At 37.8% G+C, this 27,697-nt stretch overlaps 1 protein-coding gene across 1 annotated transcript in view; it reads left to right on the forward strand.

Moving 5' to 3' along the window:
* Positions 1-7,443: 7,443 nt before the first annotated feature.
* ctnna1 (catenin (cadherin-associated protein), alpha 1) overlaps positions 7,444-27,697 on the forward strand; it is a gene marked incomplete in the record, with an annotated part of 88,646 nt that continues 68,392 nt past the window's right edge. Inside the window, 6 exon segments of the mRNA XM_037675375.1 lie at positions 7,444-7,612; positions 11,170-11,279; positions 11,609-11,804; positions 17,668-17,834; positions 20,505-20,624; positions 22,788-23,057. Of these exon segments, the coding sequence (XP_037531303.1) occupies positions 11,175-11,279; positions 11,609-11,804; positions 17,668-17,834; positions 20,505-20,624; positions 22,788-23,057 (858 nt within the window).

Here is a 27,697-nt window from a genome sequence, read left to right on the forward strand (position 1 = left end):
TTTCTAAACAGATCATTATATTCCAAGGGCTTTGTTGAGAGTTTCACAAGTAACATTTTAAAGCTTGTTTTCTTCAGGACTGTAATTTATGTCACATTGGTGTAGCTTTTTAATTAACGCCCTCTCAAGCTAACAAATGACAGTTTGTCGATGCCACTAGCCTGCAGAACTAAAACACTGTAGCTGATGGTGATGTGCTCTGTGTCCAGAGCTTTGATTGACTTGATGACCTCTTTACTTTCCCCATTCATGACACATCTGCTTCCTCTGCAGCACTATATTTTGTTTATACAGTATATTAGCTTGGGTTATGAACACAAAAAAGAGTGACTGAAGACAGAAAGAATATTTTAAATAGTTATATTTCTATACATCAAACCTGGGCTGACTGTGGTTCAGGCTAATTTGCTTCAGTTTTCAGTATCTCACTGGGATCAAACTGTTGGCAACAAATTGGGAACAGCATTCACCTGGGTTCTCCACTATGAGTTGCAGGGTCATGGTTTTTTTTACAATGTTGGAGTTGTGCACATCCATCCATTACCTGCTTCTTCCTCTTTGGCTCACAGGGGTCACTGGTTCCCATATCCAGCAGTCGCTGCGTGAGAGGAGGGGAACACCCTGGACAGGTCTCCAGTCCATCACAGTGACACAGAGACAAATGAGACAAACATCCATTCACTCTATCACTCACACCTAGAAACAAGTTAGAGTTACCAATCAGCCTAACGTGCATGTTTTTAGTCTGTGGGAAGAAACTGGAGTACCCGGAGAAAACCCACGCATGCACGAAGAAAACATGCAAACTCCACCTAGAGGGGTCCCCGGCCGGGATTTGAACTGGCGACCTTCTCGCTGAGAGGAAGCAGCTCTGCCAACTGAGCCACCATGCCGCCCCAAGTTATCAGAGAGTCAGAGTCAGAGATTCTTTATTGTCATTCGCACCCCATGTGGTACATATGGTGGAGCGAAATTATGTACACAGGGTCCCAGTTACATCCAACAATAAAATGTAAAAAGAAAAACAGTAATAACATCTAAGATATGAACTAAGAAAAACATCAACTATACTAACTAAGCACTAATAGCACAAAAACATTACGTCGAACATCAGCACGAACATGAACATGAGTCTGTGTGAGCAGATGAGCACACATGAACACATCAACATGAAACAGATCAGCAGCAACATTATGCAATTGTTTTCACAGTGATGATCCTGGTTAGAGATTCATGAGTCTAACAGCAGAGAGTGGTGAAGGCTGCACAGAAGACTGTTGGAGTCAGACTCCCCACCATCACAGACATCTACACCTCCAGATGCAGGAAGAGGGCCACCTGCATCATGAAGGACTCCACTCACCCAGCACACACACTTTTTGCCCCACTCCCCTCAGGAAGGAGGTTGAGGAGCATTAAGTGTAGAACCACTAGACTTAGGAACAGCTTCTACCCTGAGGCTGTTGAATCTCTACCCAGAATATTCACTGTGAAAAATCACATCACATTGCTGATCTGTTTCATGTTGATGTGTTCATGCGTGCTCATCTGCTTACACAGATTCATGTTCGTGCTGCTGTTGGGCGTATTGTTTTTATGCTATTAGTGCTTATCGTATATTTTATTAATGTTTTTCTTAGTTTATAGCTTAGATCTTATTATTGTTTTTCTTTTACATTTTATTGGGACCCTGTGTACATAATTTTGTTCCAGCTCATGTACCACATGTGGTGCGAATGACAAATAAAGAAACTCTGACTCTCTGACTCTGACAAACCCTATTCTCTAGTGATAATCCTCCTATTTTCTAGTTGTTGGAAATTCAAGCCAGCAGGATTCAGTTTACAGAAACAGCCATGTTGGGATTTTGGAACACGAGTCTGCGAGCCGATGATGTGGAGCTTTAAGTCCCACCTAGTCCTTCTATGAAGTCATTCTCATTTGGAATCTTTCTCATGTTGTCTAGTCTTACAGCAGAGGATATTGCTTCGGTTGTATAAGGTGTCACCTACTTCAGTTACTCTTTCTTGCTAAAAAAGGATAGCATTCACAGGTTTGCTAGCCAGGAAGTTTTTACTAGCTTTTATACTTTATATTTAGCTATTTTTGGGTGTAACTGGGACACTGTGTACATAATTTCATTCCACCTCTTGTACCACATGTGGTGGAAATGACAATAAAGTTGACTTGAACTTGAACTAGTAGTGTTAAATTGTGCTAACTCCTGCACCAGCAGACTAAGAAAGAGCTCCTTTCATGTGGCTGTAACATTATTGAACTCATCACAATCACTTTATGAATGTCATTTTAAATACAAGTGGTACTTTGTTCTTAATGTTGAAATATTCATCATATCTGTATATTTGCACAGTCTAATACTGTACTACTCATGCTTGCATTGTATATAATATATTATTTTCTGCTGTCATAATACTTCTGCATATTTCACTTCATCCACTCTGTAAACACTGGGTATATACATGCATACATTTATAAACATGCATATTCTCATTCAACATTTATAATATAAATAATAATTCCAATGGCCTCTATTGTATATAAAGTTCACATTTGAAAGCATTATTCTCCATACTCATTCTATGCACTTTGGCTGTAAATACTGCATTTGTGGTTAGATGCTTGGCTCACCTATACTCTGCGCAATGACAATAAAGTTGAATCTAATCTAGTCTAATCTAATCTAGTCTAATCTAATCCAAATAGGAAATTTACAGCTCCACCTACTTATATGGTTTAGAAAGCTATATTAATGTATAGCAACAAAGTCCATGCTCAAATCCAGATGTACAATCCAACATTTTTTTAGTCAGGTCATCTGGACAGTTCTTTTTTTTTTTTGGACCTGACTGAAAAATGTTGGATTGTATACCTGGATTATTGAGCATGGACTTTGTTGTTTTCAACCAGTTTGACAAGACTTCAACAAGGAAGAGGGCCTGCAATGGAGGAGGGGACGTACCAAAGAGACCATCTTATCACAAGCAGAACTGGTTTGTTCCACTTTGGAGTAAGCTGTTGGAGGAAGAATCAGTTTTGTGTTGTGTGTTTCCTTGACCGATGAAGCCTTCCGGATAGAAGGTGAAATGTTTCAGCACACAAAAAAAAAAGAAACTGTCCAGATGATCTGACTGAAAAATGTTGGATTATTGTATAGCATTACACACACAAGCACACACACACACACACACACACACACACACACGCACACACACACACATATATATATATATATATATATATGTGTGTGTGTGTGTGTATGTTTATGTCATGTGCATTTTAGCTTGTATTACTACCTCGAAATACTTGTTCAAATTCAGCCTGCTGCACCATTATATTCTACCATGTTGTTGTTCAATAGCTTTCTTTAGGACATTGTAAATATTTTAATGAATTACTTTTTCACTTTTTGGTACTTTTTTGGGAACCCTTATTGCATGCTTTTTTGTATTTTCTTGTTGGTTTGTTCTTTGATTTTTTTAGCAAGTCAAATCGGTTCTTCTCATCCTAAGCGTTTCATTGTACTGTTAACCCTGCGTTAGCCTTGCATATAACAAATAAACACAACTTGAACTTGAAATGCAACTGCCTGGAAAAGACAAAGAGAAGATACATGGATGCAGTTAGAGAGGACATGGGGTAGTTGGAGTGAGGACAGAGGATACAGAGGACAGAGTGAAATGGAGGAAAATGTCTTGCTGTGGTGACCCCAGAAGAGGGAAAAGCTGAAAGAAAGACAAGAAGAAATGGAATTCAAAGACCATAAACATGTTTAGCCTGTTATACCTTCAGAGACCAAAATGTTGCAACCCAAAAGTTTAAGTACTGATGGGACAAAATGGTAGCGTTTGATTAAGTTTATGACAGACTGTCCTTTTGATTGCTATTTTGTTTTGATTTGTTAAAAAAAAGAAAAACTTAAATTTGTATGCCTATGCCTATTTTATAACTGTCTATTGTTGTTGTTGTTATCCATTTCTGTCATCACTCTTTGTTAAATTCAGTTCTCTCTTGTAAATGAGTCCCCAAGGCTCAATGGGATTAACCTGTCTAAATAAAGGTTGAATGAAAAAAAAAGGTTATGACAGATATTAGGATTATTAGAGACTCACTTGTGATGTGTTAAGAGGTTAGGTAATGCAACCTGTTAATGGAAGGTTTCGAAACAACAAGACTAAAACAACAGTTTCTGTATGAGAATATATGTGCATGCGTATTGGCATGAGCTCTAAGTGTGAGTAAAGTGAGGTTGAAAGGTTGGCCTCCAGCCTCTTTAGATAATCTATTTATGTCTGTCACACGTCATTAAGCACAAACCAAAATAGTTACTCTTGAATGTGTTTATCAAATGGCTCAGAAGGTATCAGTCAAAAAACTGGGAGTGCAACTGAAGCAGGTGGATCATAAGTTATGTGGATTACCAGAACCAGATTTTTTAAATTTTATTTCCAGAAGATTTGTAGTTTCATAATAAACTAATCTGAAACAGAAGCACTGGGATGTTTACATAATCTAAACTGACAAACTGACGTGTAAATATTCTGTATGTTCACCTGGCGCTGCCTCACAATTTGTCTCAGGAATTTAAGCATTTAATTTATTTTCTGAGAGAGTGGAATAAGAAACGGGCACAGAAAAGCAAATCAAAAGAATGATTGCTAAATTATTTCTGCACAACTCGAACACAGAACAAGGTTAACTGTGACAGATAAATGGTTTCTGTTTAAAAAGACCCTTACTGAAGAAATGAGTGAATGACTTTTTAAAACATTTCAGGCCACATGGAAATATATTTATTACCCACCATCATGAAAGGTGTGTGATTTTTGTCTGGTATCAATGTATTTTATGAACCACTGGATGAATTTTAATAACCTTTTCAAAAATAGTAATTGAAGTACATCTACAATTAATTAACATTTGTAATTAATCCACTTGAATATGGCTGCCATAACCAACTGATATTAAGAAACAAAAAACACTATACCTCACCGAATCTTACAAATATTGTTAAAATTTGGTATGATAATCTCTCCCAACATGTTCTATGAGCATGGAGGGTTTATGTGAAATGTTTAAAATGTTGACATTATCTATAGTAGTCCATCCTATCACTCTGTTAGCAAAATATCTAATTAACCAGAGGACAGATTTTAAATAAACTCTCAGAAAATAATCATGTACGTCTATAACTGATCAACTTCTGCAGTTTTGTTTTTTTTCCATTTGCTTAATTTATTTTGAACATCTTAATTATATACAGTTAATCATTTTAAGCACAGAGAGAAACAAAATGATGAACAAAAACCGACATAAAATTGAAAAGTGACCAAGTATTGCTCCACTTTTTGTTTAGCTCACATCGAAAAGAAGTGGGAAGTAGTGCATACTTAGTTAATCCCACCCTTTCACCATTAGTTATCAAATTTTACTTATCTAATCCCTTATTACTACAACCATCAATGAAAATACAGTATTTGCAACATAATCTCACTCCCTACTCGTCATACATGGACGCATGTGGTCATTAGACATGTTTACAATAGTTAGATACAATATCTTCATACAAACTATCATATTTTTACACATCTTCATATTTCATTAAAAAAAATTCTTTATGGTTTCATTTAAACATTTTTAGGTTTGGACATTGCTTAATCAACTCCACACTCACAAAGAAAAAAATCCTGAATAAGATATACATTTTGGACAGTTTTAGATAAATTATCCTGTTTGGTTCATAGCTAAATTAGTAGTGTTTGAAACTTTACCAGATCTGTAAATTTCAGTATGAACTGGTAGGAACCAATTTGCTTTGAGGATGTTGATGGAGAAGTGCAGAGAGGGTCAGAAAGAACTCCATTGTGTCTTTAGAAAAAACATATGACAAGGTGCCGAGGGAGGAGGTGTGGTATTGCATGAGGAAATGTGGAGTGGCAGAAAAGTAATTAGACCGGTACAGGACATGTATGAGGACAGCAGGACAGTGGTGAGATGTGCTGTAGGAGTGACAGATAGCTTCAAGGTGGAGGTGGGAGTGCATCAAGGATCAGCTCTGAGCCCCTTCTTGTTTGCTCTGGTGATGGACTGACTAACAGATGAGGTCAGGCAGGAATCCCCGTGGTCTATGATGTTTGCAGATGATGTGATCTGTGGTGAGAACATGGAACAGGTGGAAGAGAACTTGGAGAGGTGGAGGTATGCATTTCAAAGAAGAGGAATGAGAGTCAGCCGTAGTAAGACAGAGTACATTTGTGTAAATGAGAGGGAGGCTGGTGGAACAGTGAGGCCACAAGGAGCAGAGGTCACAAAGGTGCAGAACTTCAAGCACTTGGGGTCCACTGTCCAGGAAAATGGGGAATGTGGTAAAGAAGTGAAAAAGAGAGTCCAGGCAGGATGGAGTGGATGGAGAAAAGTTTCAGGAGTTAATTTGCAACAAAAGGGTCTTGGCAAATGCCAAAAGACAGTGATGAGACCAGCTATGTTGTATGGTCTGGAGACAGAGACATTGACACAAATACTGGAGAAAGAACAGGAAGAGGCAGAAATGAAGATGTTGAGGTTCTCCTAAGGAGTGACAAGGATGGATAAGATTAGGAATGAGATCATCAGAGGTACAGCACAGTTTGAACAACTGGGAGATAAAGTTAGAGATGCCAGACTGAGATGGTTTGAACATATCCAGAGGAGGGACAGTGGGTATACTGGTAGAAGGATGTTAGAAATGCAGCTGCCAGGAAAAAGACAAAGAGGAAGGTCAAAGAGGATATATATGGATACAGTTAAAGAGGACATGGAGGTAGTTGGATTGAGGACAGAGGATGCAGAGGACAGATTTAGATGGAGGAGGGTGTCTCGCTGTAGCAACACCTGAAGAGGGAAAAACCAAAAGTAGAAGAAGCAGCAGAAAAAAAACAAGAGTATCTGATCCCTGTATTGTGACTTTGATAATACTCCTGTTTATTCTGTCCTTCTAAGGTTATTTAAAGTTACTTGTAAATCATAAATAGAGACATTCTAGAAGATTCCTTAAAGTAAACGTACAGTCTGTGTTAAACCACACAGAAAGTTGAGTTCAGCTTTTCAGGGAAGACTTGACATGGAAAATCTGAGTCCCTCATGGATATCTGCCACAGGAATACTTCAAATTCCCCAGTTATTTCACTTCTCTCAGCTGTGCTGTCTGACAGCCTGCATGTCCTTCAGGCTCCATAAAACAGACAATAGTCCCTGCTCAGCGGAGTGATCTCTGTTTTCTTTCGTAAGCAACAATTAACCCATACATGGAGACATGGAGGCACGGAGGGACTACGCCCTGAACACGTCCGTGTTGTCCGGGCGTGCTGCGGCCTGTGGTCGCCCTCCCTCCCTCCGCCGCCAGGAAGTTCAAGATATTCGGTCACCGCCCCGCCCCCCTTCGCTACTTCAGCCATTGTTGGGCAATCGGAACGGGTTCAACCGAAACTCTCCAGCCAGTGGGAAAAGTGGGGAAGATTGTTCTTTTTAACAACCGTGCTGACTTTACGAGGTATTTTCCCCCGACTGGAAGCAGCTCAGTTTCGGCGGTGAAGCTGTGAGGCAGCCCGCGTGAGAGGTGAGGAAAACTTTTCAGCTGGAGGATCCCAGACTTCCTCCATTTTGAACTTTTAAACTCCACTTAATCTAGCGGATTGTTGTCGGTGAGTCCGGAGCGTATCCTCGTTACTTCGTCCACACAGGTTATTTAAGATTTTAATAAACGAATTGGGTGTTTTTAGAGCCATTTTAACTCGACAGACGAAGTTTTTCCTCCACTTGAGCGAATGTGTTTAAAGTGTTTGTTGCCTGTCGGCTAACGTTAGCAAGGCTCGTTATGTAGCAGGTAACGTTACGTCACGCTAAAAGCACTTGTTGAATTATTCACTTTTTTTTTTTTAATTAAGAGATGGTATAAACGACACTTTCTGTTTTTATTTTTCCTCAATTGGTCCTTAATAAACCAGGTAACATTTGTTTGAGTTGCCAGCGACGACAGGTGAGCTACTTCCTGTAACAGTTCGCACCAAACGTTAGCAACCAGGTGTTTTCATCACCTCACCCCACATTTCTTAATGTTAAAAACTTGGTTAAAACTAACTTTAATTCGAACATTTTATTCTAGCATTACAAAAACAACTGCAATGGTTGAATTTAAGATTTTTTTCTACCTTTTTGGAGTTGCCACACCCTTACTGGGAAGGTTAACCGTGTATTTTTTGGCAGGAATACCCATTTTTAAATTGAGGACACAATTGCTAGAATTAAGTTTGTATTAATTTTCTACCTATATAGTCATGTATTTTTAACTGAAACTCAACTAGAGTCATAAATGGAGTAGTCAAATGTGAAGTCTAGGTACCCATTTCTTTGTCACCCATGTTTTATACCCACTTTAGTAGAGCCCATGTTTTGTTGCTTCCACTAGTTTTTGTTGCCAATGTAGGGCATTAGCTAGATAAGGCATTGTTTTCACATTACAGCTGACCAACTTTTCAGTCTACGTTCCCTGGCCTTCAGGGCTTGCTGATTATCCTTGCTAGCTCCATGTTTGATGGCTAATCAATAGAGTTGCAGTCACAGCCTGAAAAGAAAAATCGAAATTGGGCCACAGTGTTATTTGGCAGTCATTCTCTGAGGGAAGGGTTTTTGGCTCCAACAAGGGCTTTAATATTTTGATTATTGCTCAGACTTTTTGAGGCCAATATAAAGATCTTAAAGGATAATTAATTTTAAGTGTTTTATTTCTTATAGTTCAGATTAACTCTGGGCTAACTTCTGTAAATACCAATAGGGTTTCTCCGTGTTCACAGCACTGGGAGACTGAAAGTAGGAACCATCATCTGCAGTAAAAGAAAATGGGTTCATGATCCCTTTTTTGTGCCATTATGACTTGGTTTTGAATTACTTTTCTAAAAGGCAAGCCTTGCACTTAAGTAAATTACGTGGCAAATAATGAATTAGAAAAATGTTTTAATATAAATGGAAAAGAGAAGTGATTTTAAGGAAATGAAAATTGTTAGATGTGTAGAAAAACAAGGTGGTGTAGCTATAAGTCTTACTAAATGATTCAAGCAAATTTCACTAGAACTGATTGCTACATCAACAAGATAAGAGCTTAAGTTGCCCCATCAGTACTGAACAAGCTTGGACCTGTCTTTAGCTGTATGCTTTGAGCTTAAAAAATGATCTCAGTGACAAAAACAAGTAATCATGCCTATATTGCGAAACTCTGATTTCATAATTTTCATTCATTCATTCATTCAACCTTTATTTATACAGGTTAGTCTCATCGAGTCACAGGGGCTCATTTACAAGAGAGACCAGTTTTAAACAAAAAAATATAAATTAGGTACAGACAATAAACATTCATATAAAATCATAAAATGCAAAGTATATCAAAGAAGTGATATAAAACGACGACAAAAAAAACATGCTACATTAAAAAGCGATATAGAAACTAAAAACAGGAACGTTTCTGCGTTGGTTTTTGCCATGAACTTAACAGTAGTTTAAATTCCCTTAGAGACAAAGTCAAGAGCTTCAGATCTTTTTGCAAGGTGTTACAGGAGCAGAGTAAGAGAAGGCCCTTTTGCCAAATTCGGTCCGCACAGAGCGTACACTGCAGATAATGATGTCTTGGGAGCACACGCTGTAGCTGCACTGACAAATGACTTGTAGGAGAAGATTTTTGAAGGCAGCAGACAGAGGAGTGATTTTAAAGATGAAAATGTATCGGTGTGTGAGTTTGTGTGAAGTTAATAATGACCAACCGACCAGTGAACACAGGGTTCAGTTATGAGTACAATAGTTACAGCCAGTTATGAATCTTAACACGGCATAGACGGCAGCCAACATCTGCAAGGTGCTTGTAGGAGCGTTCATGTAAATAATGTCACTGTAGTCAATGGAGGGAAGGAAAGTAGCAGTTACAAGACGTTCCTTGGCATCCAGAGTTAGACCGGATTTATTTCTATAAAAGAAACCCAGTTTTACTTTCAGTTTCTTTACCAAGTTTTTGACATGAGGCTTAAAATAGAGATGTGCATCAACCCAAATTCCCAAGTATTTATAAGAATCAACAAATTTAGGAACACCATTCAAGGATAAAATAGAAGGAAGAACTGCTGGTAACAACTTCCTGTTTGAAAACAACATCCCTTTGGTTTTATCAGCATTTAGCACAAGTTTGAGACGGAACAAATCTGACTGGATGATGTTGAAAGCAGAAACTGATTTAGCTCGACGATAAACAACTGTCTCGTCAGCATAAAAATGTAAGAACGCATCAGGAATGATCTGACCTACATTACCTATGTAGATTATGAAGCGTGTGGGTCCTAAAACTGATTTCTGACGGATTTTGATCTAGATTTTCTAGCCTATCTGTGGGTTGTCCTGGATCAATGTGTTTACATTCTTTTTTTAAAGCTGTTGAATGTGATTATGCAACTTCACTTTGGGTTTGGTAACGTGGGAAGAACCAAACAAAAGGAAAACAAGCAAATACAAAAAAAAAAAATAGCATTTCAAACAAACTAAATGTTGTTGTTGTTTATATTAAAGAATGACTCCGGGATGGTAAATTCAAGATTCACTCAGCTCAAGCTTTACACTAGTGTGTTGGGATTTGAAAAACAAAACAAGACTCTTATTGATCAACTAATTGTTTTTGTCAAGTTATTTTAATATAAAACCTGTTGATTATTTGAGAAAATAGAATTTAAATTTTTATCTTACATTTTTTAACTTTGTTTTGTTATTATTAGTCTGGTAGTCTGTACGATCTTTTATGTAGTAAGACTACCGTGGACTACAAGGCACACTAAAATCCTTTAATTATATCAAACATTGAGAGTGAACCTTATGTATTGATTCTGGTTGTGCTTACTGACCTCGAACTGATTTTACGTGGTTATTGTGAATGAGTTGAATAAAGTTTGACTTATCCGACTGTTTTGTTTCGCCTAATGTGTCTTATAATCCGATACGCCTTATAGACCGAAAAGTATGGTATACAAATATACCACCAGTATTTTGTTGGGAGGGAGACAAAGATTATTATTTTTTTACCATGTGTAATTTGTTATATTTTTCCATAACCTAACATTTTTATTTTTCACAAATAAAAACTAGGCAGAATGACGAGCATCAACACAGCCAACATCAACTTTAAATGGGACCCAAAGAGTCTCGAGATTCGGACTCTGGCAGTGGAGAGATTACTGGAGCCCCTTGTCACGCAGGTAATACGATGTACAGAGTAGTTTGCCGACTGTGGACTTCGAAAACAACAATAAATGTATGAATTCTAAAGTCAAATAGGCTTCTTGTTTGTTATATTCTGAAATGACAAAAACACAATATATGGTAGCTGGTAAACCATCTTTCAAACATTTAATTTCTTCTCAGCTGTGTAGTAGTAATGAAATCTTAGTTACATTCTGATCATCTGTCAGGCAAATACAGGGATGCTAAAGGTATTATTTAATACAATAAATAAAGTCTGTCAACTGAGTCTAATCTTTTAACAGAATTCTTTTTTTTTTTTTTTACATTTTGTGTCTTTGCCTAGGTAACAACTTTGGTAAATTCCAGCAACAAAGGACCGTCTAACAAGAAGAAGGGACGATCTAAGAAGGCTCATGTTTTGGCTGCTTCTGTGGAGAACGCCACCCAGAACTTCCTTGAAAAAGGAGAGAAGATTGCAAAGGAAAGTCAGTTCCTTAAGGATGAGCTCACTGCTGCAGTGGAGGACGTCCGTAAGCAAGGTATTCTGAAAGACGCACAGCCGCATAGTGGGGTTTCTAGCTTATATAAAGTGCTTCTCAAGATAGGATGAATGATAAATAAATCATAAGCTATATACATATCTTCCGCCGAAGAAGACCTTGAAATATTATGCTTTGAGCAAGATGAATTTCCTTCTGCTGTGAGCTTCTCAAGGAGCCCATTTATAGAATTTATTAAAGCATACAGATGGTTTGAATCATCTCCAGGTAGGCAGTCTTTATCGGGCTTTGTGTCTTCTACAACCACCACCTTTGGGACTGATGACGATGAACTCAAAACAAAACCACAACTTCAGCTGGTCCTAAAAATAATCAGCAAAATTAGGCTCTAAATATATTTTTAACATGAGTGTCAACAGTAGGACTGCTTTAGACACACACATTCTCTTATTGTCAAAAGTACAATTCTTAAATGTTTTCAAGCACTGTCAGATCTTTGCAAGGCCCCTTACAAGGAGCAGGTTTGATTTACACGGTTTAAAGGAGGCCATCCTCATTTGTCTGTTTGTCAACATTATTAACAAACTGTGTTGATAATGATCACAGTAGCAGTCTGCATTTGCCTGCCCATCTGTTTAAAAGGTGTCCACTGAGGTGGGTCGTAGAGTCCAAACTCATTTAGTGGCAGAAGTGATGCACACGAGCTATCTACCACTGTTTCTGCTTTTAATTAAAATGTCTCCCCCTTTTTAAGCTGTTACAGCAGAGATCAGAGCAGCGCAGGACATGAAGTGATAAAGGAAAATAGTTTCCAACCGTCTCCGATAGATTTATTTAAATGTTTGTATCCTCCTGTGTGGGGTGCGGGAGTCCTCCCACTCATCTTCTACTTTCAATTTAATTCCTTTAGTTTCACAAGTCTCAAGACAGGAGTCCACCATCAGCTCACTCACTAGCCATGAAAATTAAGATTTGTCTTGCGATGCTGAGTTCTATCGTCTAACAAGCACACAATCGGGCCTCGCTTCTCCTTATTTCACTGTGTATTTGCTTTTTCTGACCAGGTAGCTCAAACTGTAAGGTTGGTTATCACCCTGTGAAGTGACATCTGTGCCACCGTGTCTTTTCTCTCGAGATCTCTGCTTAGAATTGTTGGGAGGTAGAAACCATGTCCCTAGAAAGCGTGTGCAGTTCTGTGTCCTGGAATGTTAGTGTAGTCGAGATGAGCCGTCACTGGGCTGGTATTCAGTGCCTGTTGTTAGCTGGTGCCTTGGCCTAGCTGTCAGCCATGCCATGCTGCTCGTTGGAGCGTGCCTAGACTAATAATGTAACCATTGATGAGTGTAACGCCACCACCTTGGATTCAGAAAGCTTATTTCACCCAGCTGTGGCTCACCAGCTGTTTTTGAAGAGGAGAAAAAGTGGTACAGTGATACTGACTTGGTTGATTAATAAAACTCCTTTGGAATAGCTTTTAAACAGTTTTTATTTTCTCCTCAAATTATTTATAAAACTCACATCTTGCTCCACAATGTTCCTTTTATTATTCATGTAACACGTTTTATTAAAACTAAATCACAAGCCAGCCGACATCTCTTATCATCGTAGATGTTTGCTTTACTCAGCTGTTTTTGTCCTTGCTCTCTCCCTCTTACCCTTCCCACATGTCTCTTTGATGTCCTTCAGTTTGAGAGGCTTGTTGTGTGATATACATTTTAATCTTTTCATCATGCACATGGTGGGCTGCAGATGAGTGTTGGATAGATGGAAGTTTATTAAAGGAGCACTGATCACTATCTCCCGCCCGAAAATGGCCTTATTGATTTTCTTCACGGGGGGAATAACAGCCCGAGGGTGCGGACTTGGTTTGAGGTCCGTGTTGTCGATCATCTGCACAAACTGCTTTAGTTTGAGCTGTCAAGAGGAAAATGGGTAAATCTGCATGAGATTATAGTTTGTCCATTTAATTTTTCCCCAACATAAATTGCACTGCTATGAACTCGAAGCAAACGATCAGAATATGCTTTAGTTGAATAAAATTTTCACAATACTGCTGTTTATAATCAAACCTTTGCATTGAAGACTCAAGTGGTTTAGTGAATTAAGAGGGAAAAATAAAAATATTCTCAGAAGGATAACTACAGAAAAAGAAGACTCGGATTAGTTTGAGATTTGGATTGTCTGAGCTCTCGTTCATTTACATGCCACAAGTTTGAGCTTTTAAATGCAACTTATTGGATAACTTTTAGTGAATTTATTGACCTTGTAGTTGTTTGCAACTCTGGAGCACTTTGTTTTTGTTTGTGCCCATTTGCTCCTTCACCAATTCGTACCCCACCAATGTAATTTCATTTTAATGTCCAAACCACTGAGGAACAGGGTTATGGGTAAACGGTTAATATTTGTGAAAAGATGTTCCTATAAATAATGAAGATAAAAAATTATATGTATTTAGAAATGAATGCATATTTGTAACTACATGTGCCTTTGTTAGCCCTAAAGGCACACAAGTTGTTCTCTTACTTATTAATTCTGGCCTTGATCTCACAATTATTTTATGATTGCTTGGACACGATTTTAAAACCAGCCTCCCCCAAAAAACAAACAAACAAACAAACAAACAAACAAAAAACACTTCATACAATAACCACAACTACACACCTAATTGGCTGAACACCCAAGATTTTCAGTTTAGTAGACGGGGCGCTCAGTTCTATTGACGGGGTGGGACACCCTGCCTATATAATGTAGGGGAAACACCGTTTATTGTCAGCTCAGCGAATGGTAGACAAATACTTTAAAAAAAAATCATGTATCCTACACAGATAGTGACTTGGTGAAAAAGCAAAAACAATGTAAAAACTTTTTTGTTCCTTTTTGTGTCGAAGCCTTCCCCTTGCAGCTCCTTGCTCATACCTGATTGGTTTGTTCAATTAAGCACACCTGTTGGCTGTGAGAGGATGACACCTGTACACTGTAGTTCATAGGTGTTGTCATATGAAAAGTCAGGGCTTTGAAATGGCAAAACTGAACATTTCTGTTTAAAGTAGATAAATGTGTTTTTACAAGAAGTGTGAGACTGACATTGTGCTATAGTTGCTTGTAATTATAGTTTTGCTACTTTAGTATAAGGTTTGCAAAAGGGGTGCACCGATTGCAGTTTTCTGGCCGATCATCGACCTCCAAAAAGTCTGATCTGCTGATTCTGATTTTGGCCGATACTGATTTAGTTTTATAATCAACACTGTCAAGTGTTATAAGGTCACAATGCACCTTCAATTTTCCAATCTTATTTTATTGGAAAACATACCCTTGAACAATATCCTAGAAACAATACAAACTTGTTTTAACTGGCCATGAGGTAGTGCTCTGAAATCTAAATTAAGTTTAGACAATTGTTGTTAAAACTACATAAAATCTGTTAAATTGGTTTCTCATGTAATTATCGGCTGATTTCCCAAAATGAAGGAAATCGGGGCCGATAAATCCACAGGCCGATTTATTGGTGCACCCCTAGTCTGCAAACTGGAAAAAAAAATCTTATTCGTGTGTAAGCAACCATAACAACTGCAACGCAGTTTTAATATGTATAGAAATGTCAAGTATGAAGAAATCAAAGTTTTTTTGTTTTTTTTCTGAACCCATGAAAGTTTGTGTACAGAGTGGTGAAATAAAGTAAGCAGCACCCGCTCTGTTTTTATTTTGCTCCTCTCTCACATGATTCAAAAAAGCTTTAACTGGTTGCAACAACAGATTTCTGACAAATTGAATCAAAAGCAACTAGACTTGTGTTTTAATTCTTGAAGACGTTAGGCTTTTTTATTCAAGCAGTTTTCTCAGTTCAAAACTGTAAGGTGCAACGATCCATACTGGAGTTTGAATTGAGGCAGCTATTCAGAGGTCGAGCCGCCTTCATTTCAGCCTTTCAGGATTATCATGTCCTGGTTGATAAAGAATTAAAGATATTTAATACATGATATGTCCCTAAACAACCTGTTGGACTTGGTTTTTATAACAAGAGATTTCATCATCTTCACTGTCATGGTAAATGTTACTTTGTGTTTATGCTAGAGCCAAGTTTCTGCTGATTGCTGTATTTTAGAATGCCAACTTGTGGCATTAACCCTCAATTTGTTTCATGTGAAGGAGTACCTGTAATGTAAACCCCCCCCCCCCCAACCCCCATGATGGAAACTCATAAGGAGTAACACCTCACTGGTAGTCCACTGACTAGCTTCAATGTGCCTGTTATCCATGTTTTCGTCTTCTGGCTGACTGTTATTCAGGGTGGTGATGAGCGTCACTCAGAGAATGACACACAAGTCACATGAGGTCTGCTCCATCACAGTGGTTACATTTTTATAACATATGACCCATCTGATTAACGACACACTTTAGAGCACATGTCAAACTTAAGGCCCAGGGCCCAAATGTGGCCCTCGTTGACATCTTATCTGGCCCCCAAGATGATGCGTTAAGCGTAAAATATTTATCACTTGAATTTTTTTCAGTTATCTTTGATATGATGTCAAAAGTGCAACAGAGAATGTCAAGTGAGACCAATCACACTCTTGTTGAGGAACATTCAACCAATATATAACTTGAGTTAATGTAGTTTCTGAAACCGGCCCTTAGTTTGAAAGGTTTTAATTTTGGCCCCCTTTTTATAAGTGAGTTTGACACCCCGCTTTAGAGTTTCTCAATTCAGAACATAAAAACATGTTATAATTTATACATTTCTCACTTCTTATTTCTCGTCTTAATAGTTGCATGAACAGATTTATGCCAGATTTAATGACAGTAAATAGTTTATAATTTTAATAAGCAAAGACTAAAATGAAAGTAAATGTTAAAAATAGTGTGCCGACTATTCTCATTTTGTTACGCATTAAAAAAACAATTATCTACGCGTGCATTTCTTTGTTGTCACAGTGGAATAATTTGTGAAGATGGTTTAAAAAAAAAAAAGGTGAACTCGAACATCAACGGCAAAATTGGCTTTCAGTTGTTCAATTTCCGCAGCGCATGTCACTCGTAAAAAGAAAAATGCACGTTTATTCTCGTGTTCCTATTCTGGTCTCTGTAGAGCTGGACCACATTATAGGGAAATAAACAAGACAAGTACTTGTCCTTTGTGTTTTTAGAATGCAGCAGTGTTGTTGTGAAGCCTTTTCTACAATTCACGTTTGCCTGTCGCCTCCGCTGAGGTAAAGCTCAGATTTACTGTCCTGTTCATGATTTGAGACTACAGAGGCAATTTGTGTGCTAAGTCAGCTGTGCAGTCCCATCCGATGTAAGCGAATGCGCCACGCTGGACAAACCAGACAGTGAGCCATTGTTGTCGTTTTGACCCCCCCCCCCCTTTCGGTGGGTACTTCTATTGGGGAGCAGGAACACTTTGTGACACGAACTGACCTTATTCAGGCACAGGAGATGCGTCATACCTTTCCTGCACACTCCTGTAGATCTCTAATAATGACTTCTGACGCAGTAAACATGTTGTGGGGAATGGACTGTGACTGATTTCAGACACGCCATGTGGTGTAGATTATTTCAGCAGGAATTCAAAACCAACGTTATCAATAATAAACGGTTTTTATACAATTCAGTAGCAATGTTTTTAGTTCTGTTTAACGTTTTATTACAAAAGGTTTTTATTATGTTTGAGTGGCTTACACAAAAAAACTTTGAACAAACTTTTAAAAAGTAAGTCATTGCACTGTCTGTTTTAAAATTATATTTCTTTTGAGCAGCTTGGCTAGTTTTGTGATTTTGTGATATAATTTTGTTAATTGGTTAAAAACAAATGACCCAATCTATTTTTGAATAGATTGCTTTTTAAAACATTTTTTTTTTGTGGAACTATAAATCAAATGTATTTTGCTTTGTCACAAAATTTCAGGCGAGTCGATGCGGGTGGCTTCTGGAGAATTTGCAGATGACCCCTGTTCTTCTGTAAGAAGGGGCAATATGGTTCGTGCTGCCAGGGCCCTTCTTTCGGCCGTCACACATCTGCTGGTTCTGGCGGACATGTCCGACGTCTACAAACTCCTGCTGCAGCTTAAACTGGTGAGACGATTTAATACTTACTGATTTACAAACAATTTTATCAGTAATTTCAAACAATAAATTAGTTTTCCTCAACAAAGAACGTTAGTTTTGACTCTTGCAGATGCTCGTTTACAGACTTGGATCATTATGTAAACACAAGTGAAAGTTTGCAATATTTTAAATACAAAAGTCTGAAAACAAACCAAACATTTTTTAGCCTATTGTGAGTTTTTCAACTCATGGAAAAACTCCAACCCACTAAACGGATTGTCTGGCTGTCTCCCATTGACATGCTTTATGTTGGTTCGTTCTGCTGTGCATTTTAGGGGAGCTACCTGATGGAGCTTTAGTCTTTTGTGGCCCTGCAGGATAACAAAACAAGGATTATGGTCACTGGGTCTGAGAGCTGCATATGGCCCACAGCTAGAGATACTGAGAAGAGACTCACCTGAATACTGACAATGGCAGCCACAATAGCATCCTGATTAGACTGCAGCTTACGTGCTTTAGTTACGTAATTTTGTATAAGAAGACATCCTACAATTATAATTTCTGACTGTCTGCAACAATTATATTCTTTTTCTTTATTTTCTTAATACCAGAAGTAGGGCTGGACAATAATTCAATATTGATATGTCGTGATATATCACCGGTATTGAATAAAAGTATGAGTTTTAAGCACATTTTCGATATTTCAATAGGATTACAACGTTTCACTGACTTCATTTCTTTTTCTGTTCGGGTTGCTTCATTTTCAACCCGGACAGAAAAAGGTGTGACACAACTACGTAAGTGCGTGGTGACGTAGATGTTACACAGAGCTAGAGTCCAGAAGGTGTTGGCAGTAGCAGGCTAGGCTAATCTCCAACGCGCGTTAAGTTTTCGCTTCAAAATGAGTGTCCATGACCGTCAGAATGTGACTGAACAAGCTTTCACAAGTGAAGAGAAAGCAGATTACCTAACTGATAAGAGAGGAAAGAATAATTCAGCGATGTGGAAGTGGTTCGGCTTTCTAAGATCCGATGAACTGCAGGTTTCATTGTGCTGCAAAATGTGACAGTCGTTCCAACTAGCGGTGGGAACACGTCTAACTTGTTTCATCTGAAGAGTTTCCACTCGATAGAATATTCTGAGAGTCACAAGATGAAGCACAATAAAAGTTTGAGCCAACATGTCCCTGAAACGACATCCCCAGCTGCATCAAAAGAGAAACCTGCATGGGCTGTTTGTTCATGTTGTTGTTTAAAGTTAAAACTATTAATGACAAAGTTTAGAGTTTTATATTTATTTGACGTTGATTTCAAATTTCTTTGAAGGCTAAATACGAATAAAAGGTGAGCATTAATTTATTTGTTCAGTTTGTACAGTTTTTCTGAGGCTTTTATATTGTTTATATCGATATTGAATTATTTCGTTATCAACCGAAATTAATGTATCATGATAAAAGTTTTGGCCATATCGTCCAGCCCTAATCTCAAGGTTGGGATTTTGACAAATAGTTTTGTGGCCTGCCTGTGATTTATTTATTTATATATTATTTTAAATTCAAAATTGGCCAATACAAGAACGACCTCAGTGAGCAGTGATTCCATAATTTCTGCCAGGGGTTGCATACTGCTGAGAAATGTTCAGCACAATAAAAACCTCAAGAAAAGTCTTTAAACTTTTGTGAAAAGTCAACCCAACTTTTGATTTTTTTATGGTGTTTGGACTCAGTGACACTTTTCCACTGTCTCTCATTGGTTCCACACCAGTTAAGGGCCTGCCCATTCTGGTACCCACCTCCGCTCAGCCTGGTTCATGGGGCCAAGTGGGCTGCTCCGAGGGGCCGATTCTGACGTAAACTGACAGCAGCCGTTGATTGACCAGTGGTGCTACGTCACTGAATGATCCACCCAGCAAAACTGCAAACTACGTCTGAACTGCCACTTCCGCATCGTGCTGATGGATGGTGCCAAAAGAAACGAGTGCATTTACAGAGAAATGTCAGATGATGGCTACACCCAGACTCGTGGGCAGTGCTGGGACAAGCTAAAGAAACTGAAGTCCGATTATAGAGCGATTTAAGGATCACAACGGGCAGAGTGGCTCGAACGATGACCTGTTATGATACTGCCCACTTTACATTGACAGGCTGTGGTGCGGTGGTAGAGCAGCTGACTTGGAACCAGAAAGTCACAGGTTCAACTCCCTGCCGTGCCCACATGTGGTGTCCTCGCCTAATCCCCAACTGCTCCCGGGTGCTTGCATAGCTGCCCACTGCTCCACCTGGGTGTATCTCACATGTGGTGGTTAAATGCAGAGAACTAATTTCATCATTGTGTAGAAACGTACAACAATGACAACACGGAGCACTTTCACTTTGATGATCCCGCCCACAGCAGGAAACGAGTCAGTGGCAAATCACCTGAGAAGAACCAATAACATGAGCCGAGTGGAGTCGCACTTGTTAAAGTTCTCAAACATTTTCTGCATATATTTAGGCAAATTGGTTCTAGTTAATGCTTTGTGACTGCATGAATGATCTGTAAAGGGTCCAAGCAGAACATTAAAGGTTAAAACGAGCCCCTCTTTCTAGTTGGTAATATCTTTATTTACGTGGATTTTGTTTGAAAATAGTAATTCAGTTTGAATTTGTCTCATGAAAAACGTTTAATTTTTGCATAACTTGGTGTCTTTTTGGATCAGGTGGAGGATAATCTGGTCAAAGTGCGCAACGCAGGAACCGAGCAGGAGTTAGGAATCCAGTATAAGGCCTTGAAACCAGAGGTGGACAAACTGAACATGATGGCTGCCAAGAGACAGCAGGTAACGTATGGCAAAAATCAGACTAAAGGAACACATCTGGGTTGACTGGGTTGCATGGTTACAGTTATCATGTAAACTCTTCATTCCACAAAGCAAACGGTAATTACAACAGTGAAGTGGACTAAACAAGAACAGGTTTATTTTTTAAGTAGAAAAATGGAGGGAAAAATAAATTTTGTCAATAAGAAATGTTGATAATGATCCATTTGTCACTATGGTGCGAGTGTTGGTCTCAAAGTGGATTTAATGTATTTTATTGAAACGTTTTAAATTTTGTGCATATTCAGGAGGTGCACTCACTTCCACATTATTGTAGATTAAAATGATCTTGAATTGAGTTTATTTTGTAATTTATGTATGACAAGAATAAATTATTTAGGTTTATCAAACAAGTGTGTTATAATTATAATTTAGCTTAAATCTTCATGCTGGTCTGCAGTAAGACTGTTCTTGTCTTGCTGCTGCTAGTTTGGCTGTTTTGTACCAATTTAATAAAAGTGTGGCCAACAATATTAACATCAAGTTTTGAGTGTTCACTATTTCTGTATAATGCCAAGCAAACAGGAAAAAAAAGTCCATCTTGATTGCTTAAGTTTTTAAAACATTTTCTGCAAATGTTTGGCTTCACTACTCATTCAACTTAGTGTACCGGTAATCTAAATGCAGTCTACTCCAGTAGACACATTTAACAATATTGTAGTTTAAAAAAAAAAACTAGATAAAAGCAAAACGAAGCATTTAATTAAAATAAATTAACTAAAGGCAAACTATAAGCTAAAGTAGCAAATGGGTACTTAAATCTAAATGTAGCAAAATCCCAAGTTAAAGTTAGAAATTAACCCAATAATAACCAAAGTAATGAAAAATAACTAAAAGCTGAAGGTAGACAAATGCTAGCTGAAAGCTAAAATCAAAAGGCCAGGTAAAAACTAAAAGTAGCAAAAGGTTTGATAAAAGCCAAAAGAGGCAGATGAGTACTGTAGCTTAAAAATTCAAATAGGTGACGTTTTAGATAAAGGCTCAAAGTAGCAGAATTTTAGCTAGAAGCTAAAATTAGTATAAAAATACAAATATAGCAAGTAAGCTGAAAGATTTTAAAGAGAACAATGTTTTTGTAGCATTTAAAGAGATCTGAATGTTATTGTATGGGAAAACAAAAATTTTAAAGCAAATAAATATTTTGAAAACTAAGTCATCAAAAGTAAAACTTTTTGCACCCATCTCCTGAATAAGGTGACATTTTGATCTGAAGAGCTAAAATATCTCAATGTATGTATAAATGTATGTTGACAACATGAAAACAGTACAAAATATGATGTATCACTTTATAACAGCTGTTCTTGTTTCTTTTTTTTTTGTAAATGTAATTTTCTTCAATTTTTCAATTTATATGCTGCTTTTTTATTTATTTTTTTTATTATGTTTTTTTTACGATTGTTCTCATTCTTTGTTAAAACAAGTCTCTCTTGTAAATGAGTCCTTGAGGCTCAGTGAGACTAACCTGTATAAAAGAAGGTTAAATGAAAATTTAGGAAACAATTTTAGGTGATGTAGATATTTATATTTTTTTATATGCCTTTCGTTTTGCATCCACTTAATGTCATGAAATTAAATAAGTATCAGAATTGTATTTCAGGTGCACTTTGAACATGTTTAACTACAAATTTCGTGTGTAATTTCTCAGACTTTAAATAGCTCATCTTTAGATGGCAAGTAATCCGTGCCAGCAATAGAAGAGCTTTGTAGAATAAATGGCTTGTCCTTATAATTTTACTGTTTTTTGTGAGCAAGGAGAATGTATGAAGTATTGGGGCTGAGTGATTGGTAGTGGGGGTGTTTGGAATGGTTCCATTTCGTGGCAAGGCCTTAATTTCCATCATACATCAGTCACTATCTGCTCCCCTCCCCTACATGAAGATATCATTTCAATACAATCCTAAAGTCTGAATAGCAACACATTAAATTGCAAAGGCCCTTTTCTAATGGCCTGATTATGACTGTTGTATTACCGCAGGGGACAGAAATAAATCTGGGTCATCCGTAACAAACTTAAGTCTCTCTGTAATGACAGCCCCATTTTGAACTGAAAGTACATCATCCTTTTGAGTATTCCAGCTTTCAGTTTAACCCCAATTTTTATTCTTTTTAATGTCATCCTGCTAGGAGCTAAAGGACGTTCACCACAAGGACCAAATGGCTGCTGCTCGTGGAGTGCTCCAAAGAAACGTCCCCCTGCTGTACAAAGCGTCCTGCGCCTGCCTGCAGCACCCTGACGTGGCAGCCTACAAGGCTAACCGTGACCTGATCTACAAACAACTCCAGCACGCCGTTTCAGGAATCTCCAACGCTGCCCAGGCCACATCCACTGAAGACTCAGCACTGATCCAGCCAGGAGGGGCTGGAGAGCTGGCTTATGCCCTCAACAACTTTGATGTAAGTCAAATGAGTGATTTACAAACCACAGTCCACTTGCCTCTTTTTGCCCTTGAGTACAGATGGATGTAAATGATCTCACAAATCAATTAAAAGTATGAAATCAAATATTTTTTTTCCTCTCACGCTAAACTTTTCAAAGTCGTGCTGAAACATTAGTTATTGCCAGAAATACACAAGGGCTTATAAAGTTTATAACCGAGTAAAGATTTTTTTTAAGAACTAACCCAACTGAATCATAAAGTGACCAAAACCCCCTGAGGGAGTTGAACTCGAGGTGGAAATTGGGACAGGAAATGCGGACAATGTGGGACATAGCTTTGGGGGGCAGTGAGTATGCTCATGTCAGTACTACTTCATTTCCTAATTTGCTTCTGTTTCACATAAAGGAGATTTCTAATACCACGGTGGATTGTACTTATAAAGATCTGTTTCCAAACGTTTAACCCTTTTTTGGCTGCTGAGATTATTGACCTGTTATTGAAAGAATTGGGCAGAATAATGTTGGTTCCTCATAATTTTAGAACGGGTCAATGTGTTAACATTTTTAATCTAACTGGATGGAAGTCCTTATGAATTAAAAAACGCTTAATATAATCTAAAGAAACGACGTGCTTGAAACGTTTGACTCACTAATAATATTGACATGAAATAAAGCGTCAAGATAACAAATGGTTTAAAAATAGGTCTAATCATTCTAATGCTGCCTGCGGTGATAAATGCAAAGGTGATTGGATGTTGTTTTTTCCCCCTCCAGCTGTCAGACATACAGCACACCTTGTTATTTACAGAACGGTTTGTTTATAATCAGATTCAGACATTCAGCAGGTCCTCTGTGACAAATTGAGCTATTGAAGCACAAGTTTTCATTGTGTCTTCCCTTGTGCTAAACTCATTACTCATCTGGTGTTAATCAGTTTTTTTCAGTCATTTAACAAGTCGCAGTGCTGAACACGTTGTTGTGTTCCTACTGTGACACTGTTGATTCACACAATGAACGCAACGTGTATGCCCATCTTCTCTTTACGCTGAGCCAAATGAACATACTCTTTAGCTGTATAGTTTTTACCATCTGGTGTGTGTTCGCTGACGAATGCTGTTTGTGTTAAATTAAAAATGAACCGAGTCTTCGAAGTTTGGAAGGCAGATCGGACCTTTTTAGATGTTTATCTTAGCGGTTTGTATCTGTAATTGTGCAGAGATGGGCTTATAGAGGTTGGGTTTCTCAGCATTTTTCCACTCATGTTTTTTTTTGTTAGGCTTCTGAAGAGATGGTTTTTATGCATCTATTTTTGTCAGAATAGGGATAAAGAATTCAGCCCAACCTTCATATGGAGGTCGCTTACTGTATAACGATGAACCATGCTACAAAATGAAATACAGGGAGGACAGGGAGTCACCAAAAGATATTCAGCTTAGTCATTCAGGATAAATGGCACATTAACATGGTTGCTTTAAGACGCATACTGATTGTTCCTAAAACGCTAACAATCAAATGAAACCTGCATCTTCTTAAAGTGCATTATTTATGGATTAGCAGATTGAAACGTACTGCCAAGTTAAATGACTACTTTCACGTGTGCTTTGCAGATTTATAAATACTGTAGCAGTGAATATGTTTGGCACATGGAAGCATACAATGATCAATACATAAAGCCAGAAGAAATCTGTATACAAAAAGAAAATGAGGAGAATAAAGTAGGAAGAAAAACAACTTCGGCAAGAGCAAACAGGATAAAAAACAGAGCTATATGTAAATTTCTGATGTTTATTAATGGATAACCTCAGCAAATCTTTGAAACAGCACAGGGGACATAGCTCCACAGCCTAAGTTGGATCAAAAACATTATTTTATACATATTTTCTTTTGTACTCGATTTGAAGCTTAAACCGTCCAGTTTAAAAACATTAATTTTGTGAAGTTGCTAACGAGCACATAAAGGTGTAAAAAACAAGACTGTTGCTGCTTAAGTTTTAGACCAGGCTGCTAGACAAATGAACTCTTTTACAAATCAAGCTTGGCACAATTTCTCATGAACTTTTATACATTTAAATTAAAATCCTTGTCAGGACAGACTGTTAAATAATTTAATAACATGGCAGTGATGCAGTAATGTTGCATCAGTTACGTTTTAAAAGCAGAATATTTCTTTAAACGTAACAGATTTTTTTTTTTCTTGAAATCACTCGATGCCTGCTTTGAAGTGCTGGGCAAAATTAGCAAATGAGTCAAACAACCAGCTCCCGCTTCAAACCTCTCACACATTCTTTCCCGTATCTGTCGCTCTTCCTCAGTGCCTGTTGCCAATCATGGTGGTATTTTAGTGCAACGCCTTACCGGGTGCACAGACTGCAGTGTTCTGGCCGATCACCCATCTCTAAAAAGTCTGATCTGCCAATTCTGATTTTGGCGATACCATTTTTTTGTTTTATAAGCGACATGTCAGGTGTTAAGCTCACAATGCACCTTCAATTTTCTATCTTATTTTATTGAAAAACATACCCTTGAACAATATCCTAGAAACAATACAAACGTGTTTTAACTGGCCATGAGGTAGTGCTCTGAAATATAAATGAAGTTCAGACAATTGTTATTAAAACTATAAAAAAAAATAGGTAAAATCGGTTTCTCACGCAAGTATCGGCCGATTGCTGATCACCCAAAGTTAAGGAAATCGGTGTCCTATCAGCATGACAACTAGTCTCTTTACCAGAAATGAAACATTTAGGCTGTCTACTTGCTCTTGCACATACTCACTAAAGTGTTTTTTAGTTCTTTGACGTTTAGATTCCTAGTTTGTTTTTTAGCGCTTCATAATTTAATTTTTATTTATTTATTTATTTATTTATTTAAACAACATTTAGCATTCCGATACTGGCTGACATTTTATTTCATTTTTTTAATAAATATTTTGAAAGTTTTTGCACAGTTGGTCAAAAACCTGCTGTGTATAAAGGAATAAAAATGGCCATATTGTTTTCATTCACTCTGCTAAAGTGAGAGAGTAAGGGAGTGGTGGCGCAGAGGTTAGGGCCTGTGATTGGAAGGTTGCCGGTTCAACTCCCCGAACAGACAGCATCAAAATGTGGGTGGAAATGGTGAAGCACTCACACCTGCCTCCACCCCCATTTGCTCCACTCTAGGTCCTTGAACAAGGCCTTTTACCCCCACCATCTGCTCCCAAACGGGTCTCTTGAAAATGAGCCCTTGTGACTCACTGAGACTACCTGTATGTATAAATAAAGGTTTAAAAAAAACCATCTACACTAAATCACTAGTGTTAGGAATAAAATAACCTTTGATGATAAATTGTGGAAAATAGCATAATATGGGTTGGTGAATATAAGGCTTATGAATTATGGGAAGTAGATCATGTAAAGATGGCTAGAATATCAGTCAGATGTGTAAACTAGGTCATAAGCTGATATCTGTTTAGTGACTACTAACTTTTAAAATCAACCAAGACACTTTACGGTAATCAGTCTCACAGTCATTGTGAAATTATGTTTGTGGGTGCTGAAATCTGTCTAATGGAAATATAGGAATGTGTCATGTACTCGGTGGGAAAAAATGACGGCTAATACTGTATGTGCCTGACTGGACAGGTATGAGAACCAGGAAGTGTGTCCAGGACTTATTGGACAGAATGGGGGATAGGAGGGACTTCAGAGAGTCTGTAAGGTGTTTGATTGGATAGAAATTGAAAACAGGATGTGTTAAGAGGTGGAGAAAAAGTCTTAAGTGTGAGAACAGACCTGATACAGGGCAGAATTGTGCGGGGGCCCCTGAATGGAGGTAAAATGTATACAATTCTCTTGTTCACACATTTTGAAGTCTGTAAAAATAAAGATGTTAATTCTGACATAAGCGTGTGTTCCTTCTGAGCAAACAACCCGGGCAGGGGAGAGGAGAAGGATCTTTGTTTTCCTAACATTAGTTTTATTTAAATGGCTTTTTGAAACTTATTTTTGCATTATGTGCCGTTTTTGTTCCACAAAAATGTTTTGTACAGTGTTTATTTTTTCACACCGTACACGTGCTAAGATTGAAAAATTTCCTTTTGCTGGAAGCAGCAGGTTTTTCCTGTTGTTGTGAGCTTTGCACACACACGCACACACAAATCTGGTGTTAGATTCACTACAACAATGAAGTCCCAAAGGTTTTAAACTTAAATAATCTGTGAATATACACTGAGGGTACCGGTAAGCACAGTTCCCTCACAAGCACAACTTTGAGCCAAGTGAAAGGATCTTTCATTGCCACTTCAATTACAGATTAGTCGTATATAAAGTCTCTAAATGTAAATGAAAAATAAACAACCTGTACCCACTCTTGAAGTCTTCAGGTGTAAATCAGTGCATGCATCCAGTTGTTCCCATCCATGTCGATCTGAGTGGGACTTAATGATTACCTGCAGCTACTACAGTCATTTTAACATCAATCTGCATGCCAGTTTAGTCTTTTCCTATTCCACTTAACAGCCTGATTATATTATGAAAATGATTGTAAAGAAATCTTAACTTAATAGATTTTATTTGGCATAAAGCAAATGGCTGATTTTTTTTTTTTACTAAGATTTTTGCCTGGTGGTAATTTTTTTGTTTTTGTTTTTCCTGTGCATGTCTGTTTGAATAGCTCC

This window comes from Nematolebias whitei, chromosome 4 (assembly GCF_014905685.2).
Source record: "Nematolebias whitei isolate Nwh7 chromosome 4, NemWhi1, whole genome shotgun sequence".
NCBI lineage: Eukaryota > Metazoa > Chordata > Actinopteri > Cyprinodontiformes > Rivulidae > Nematolebias > Nematolebias whitei.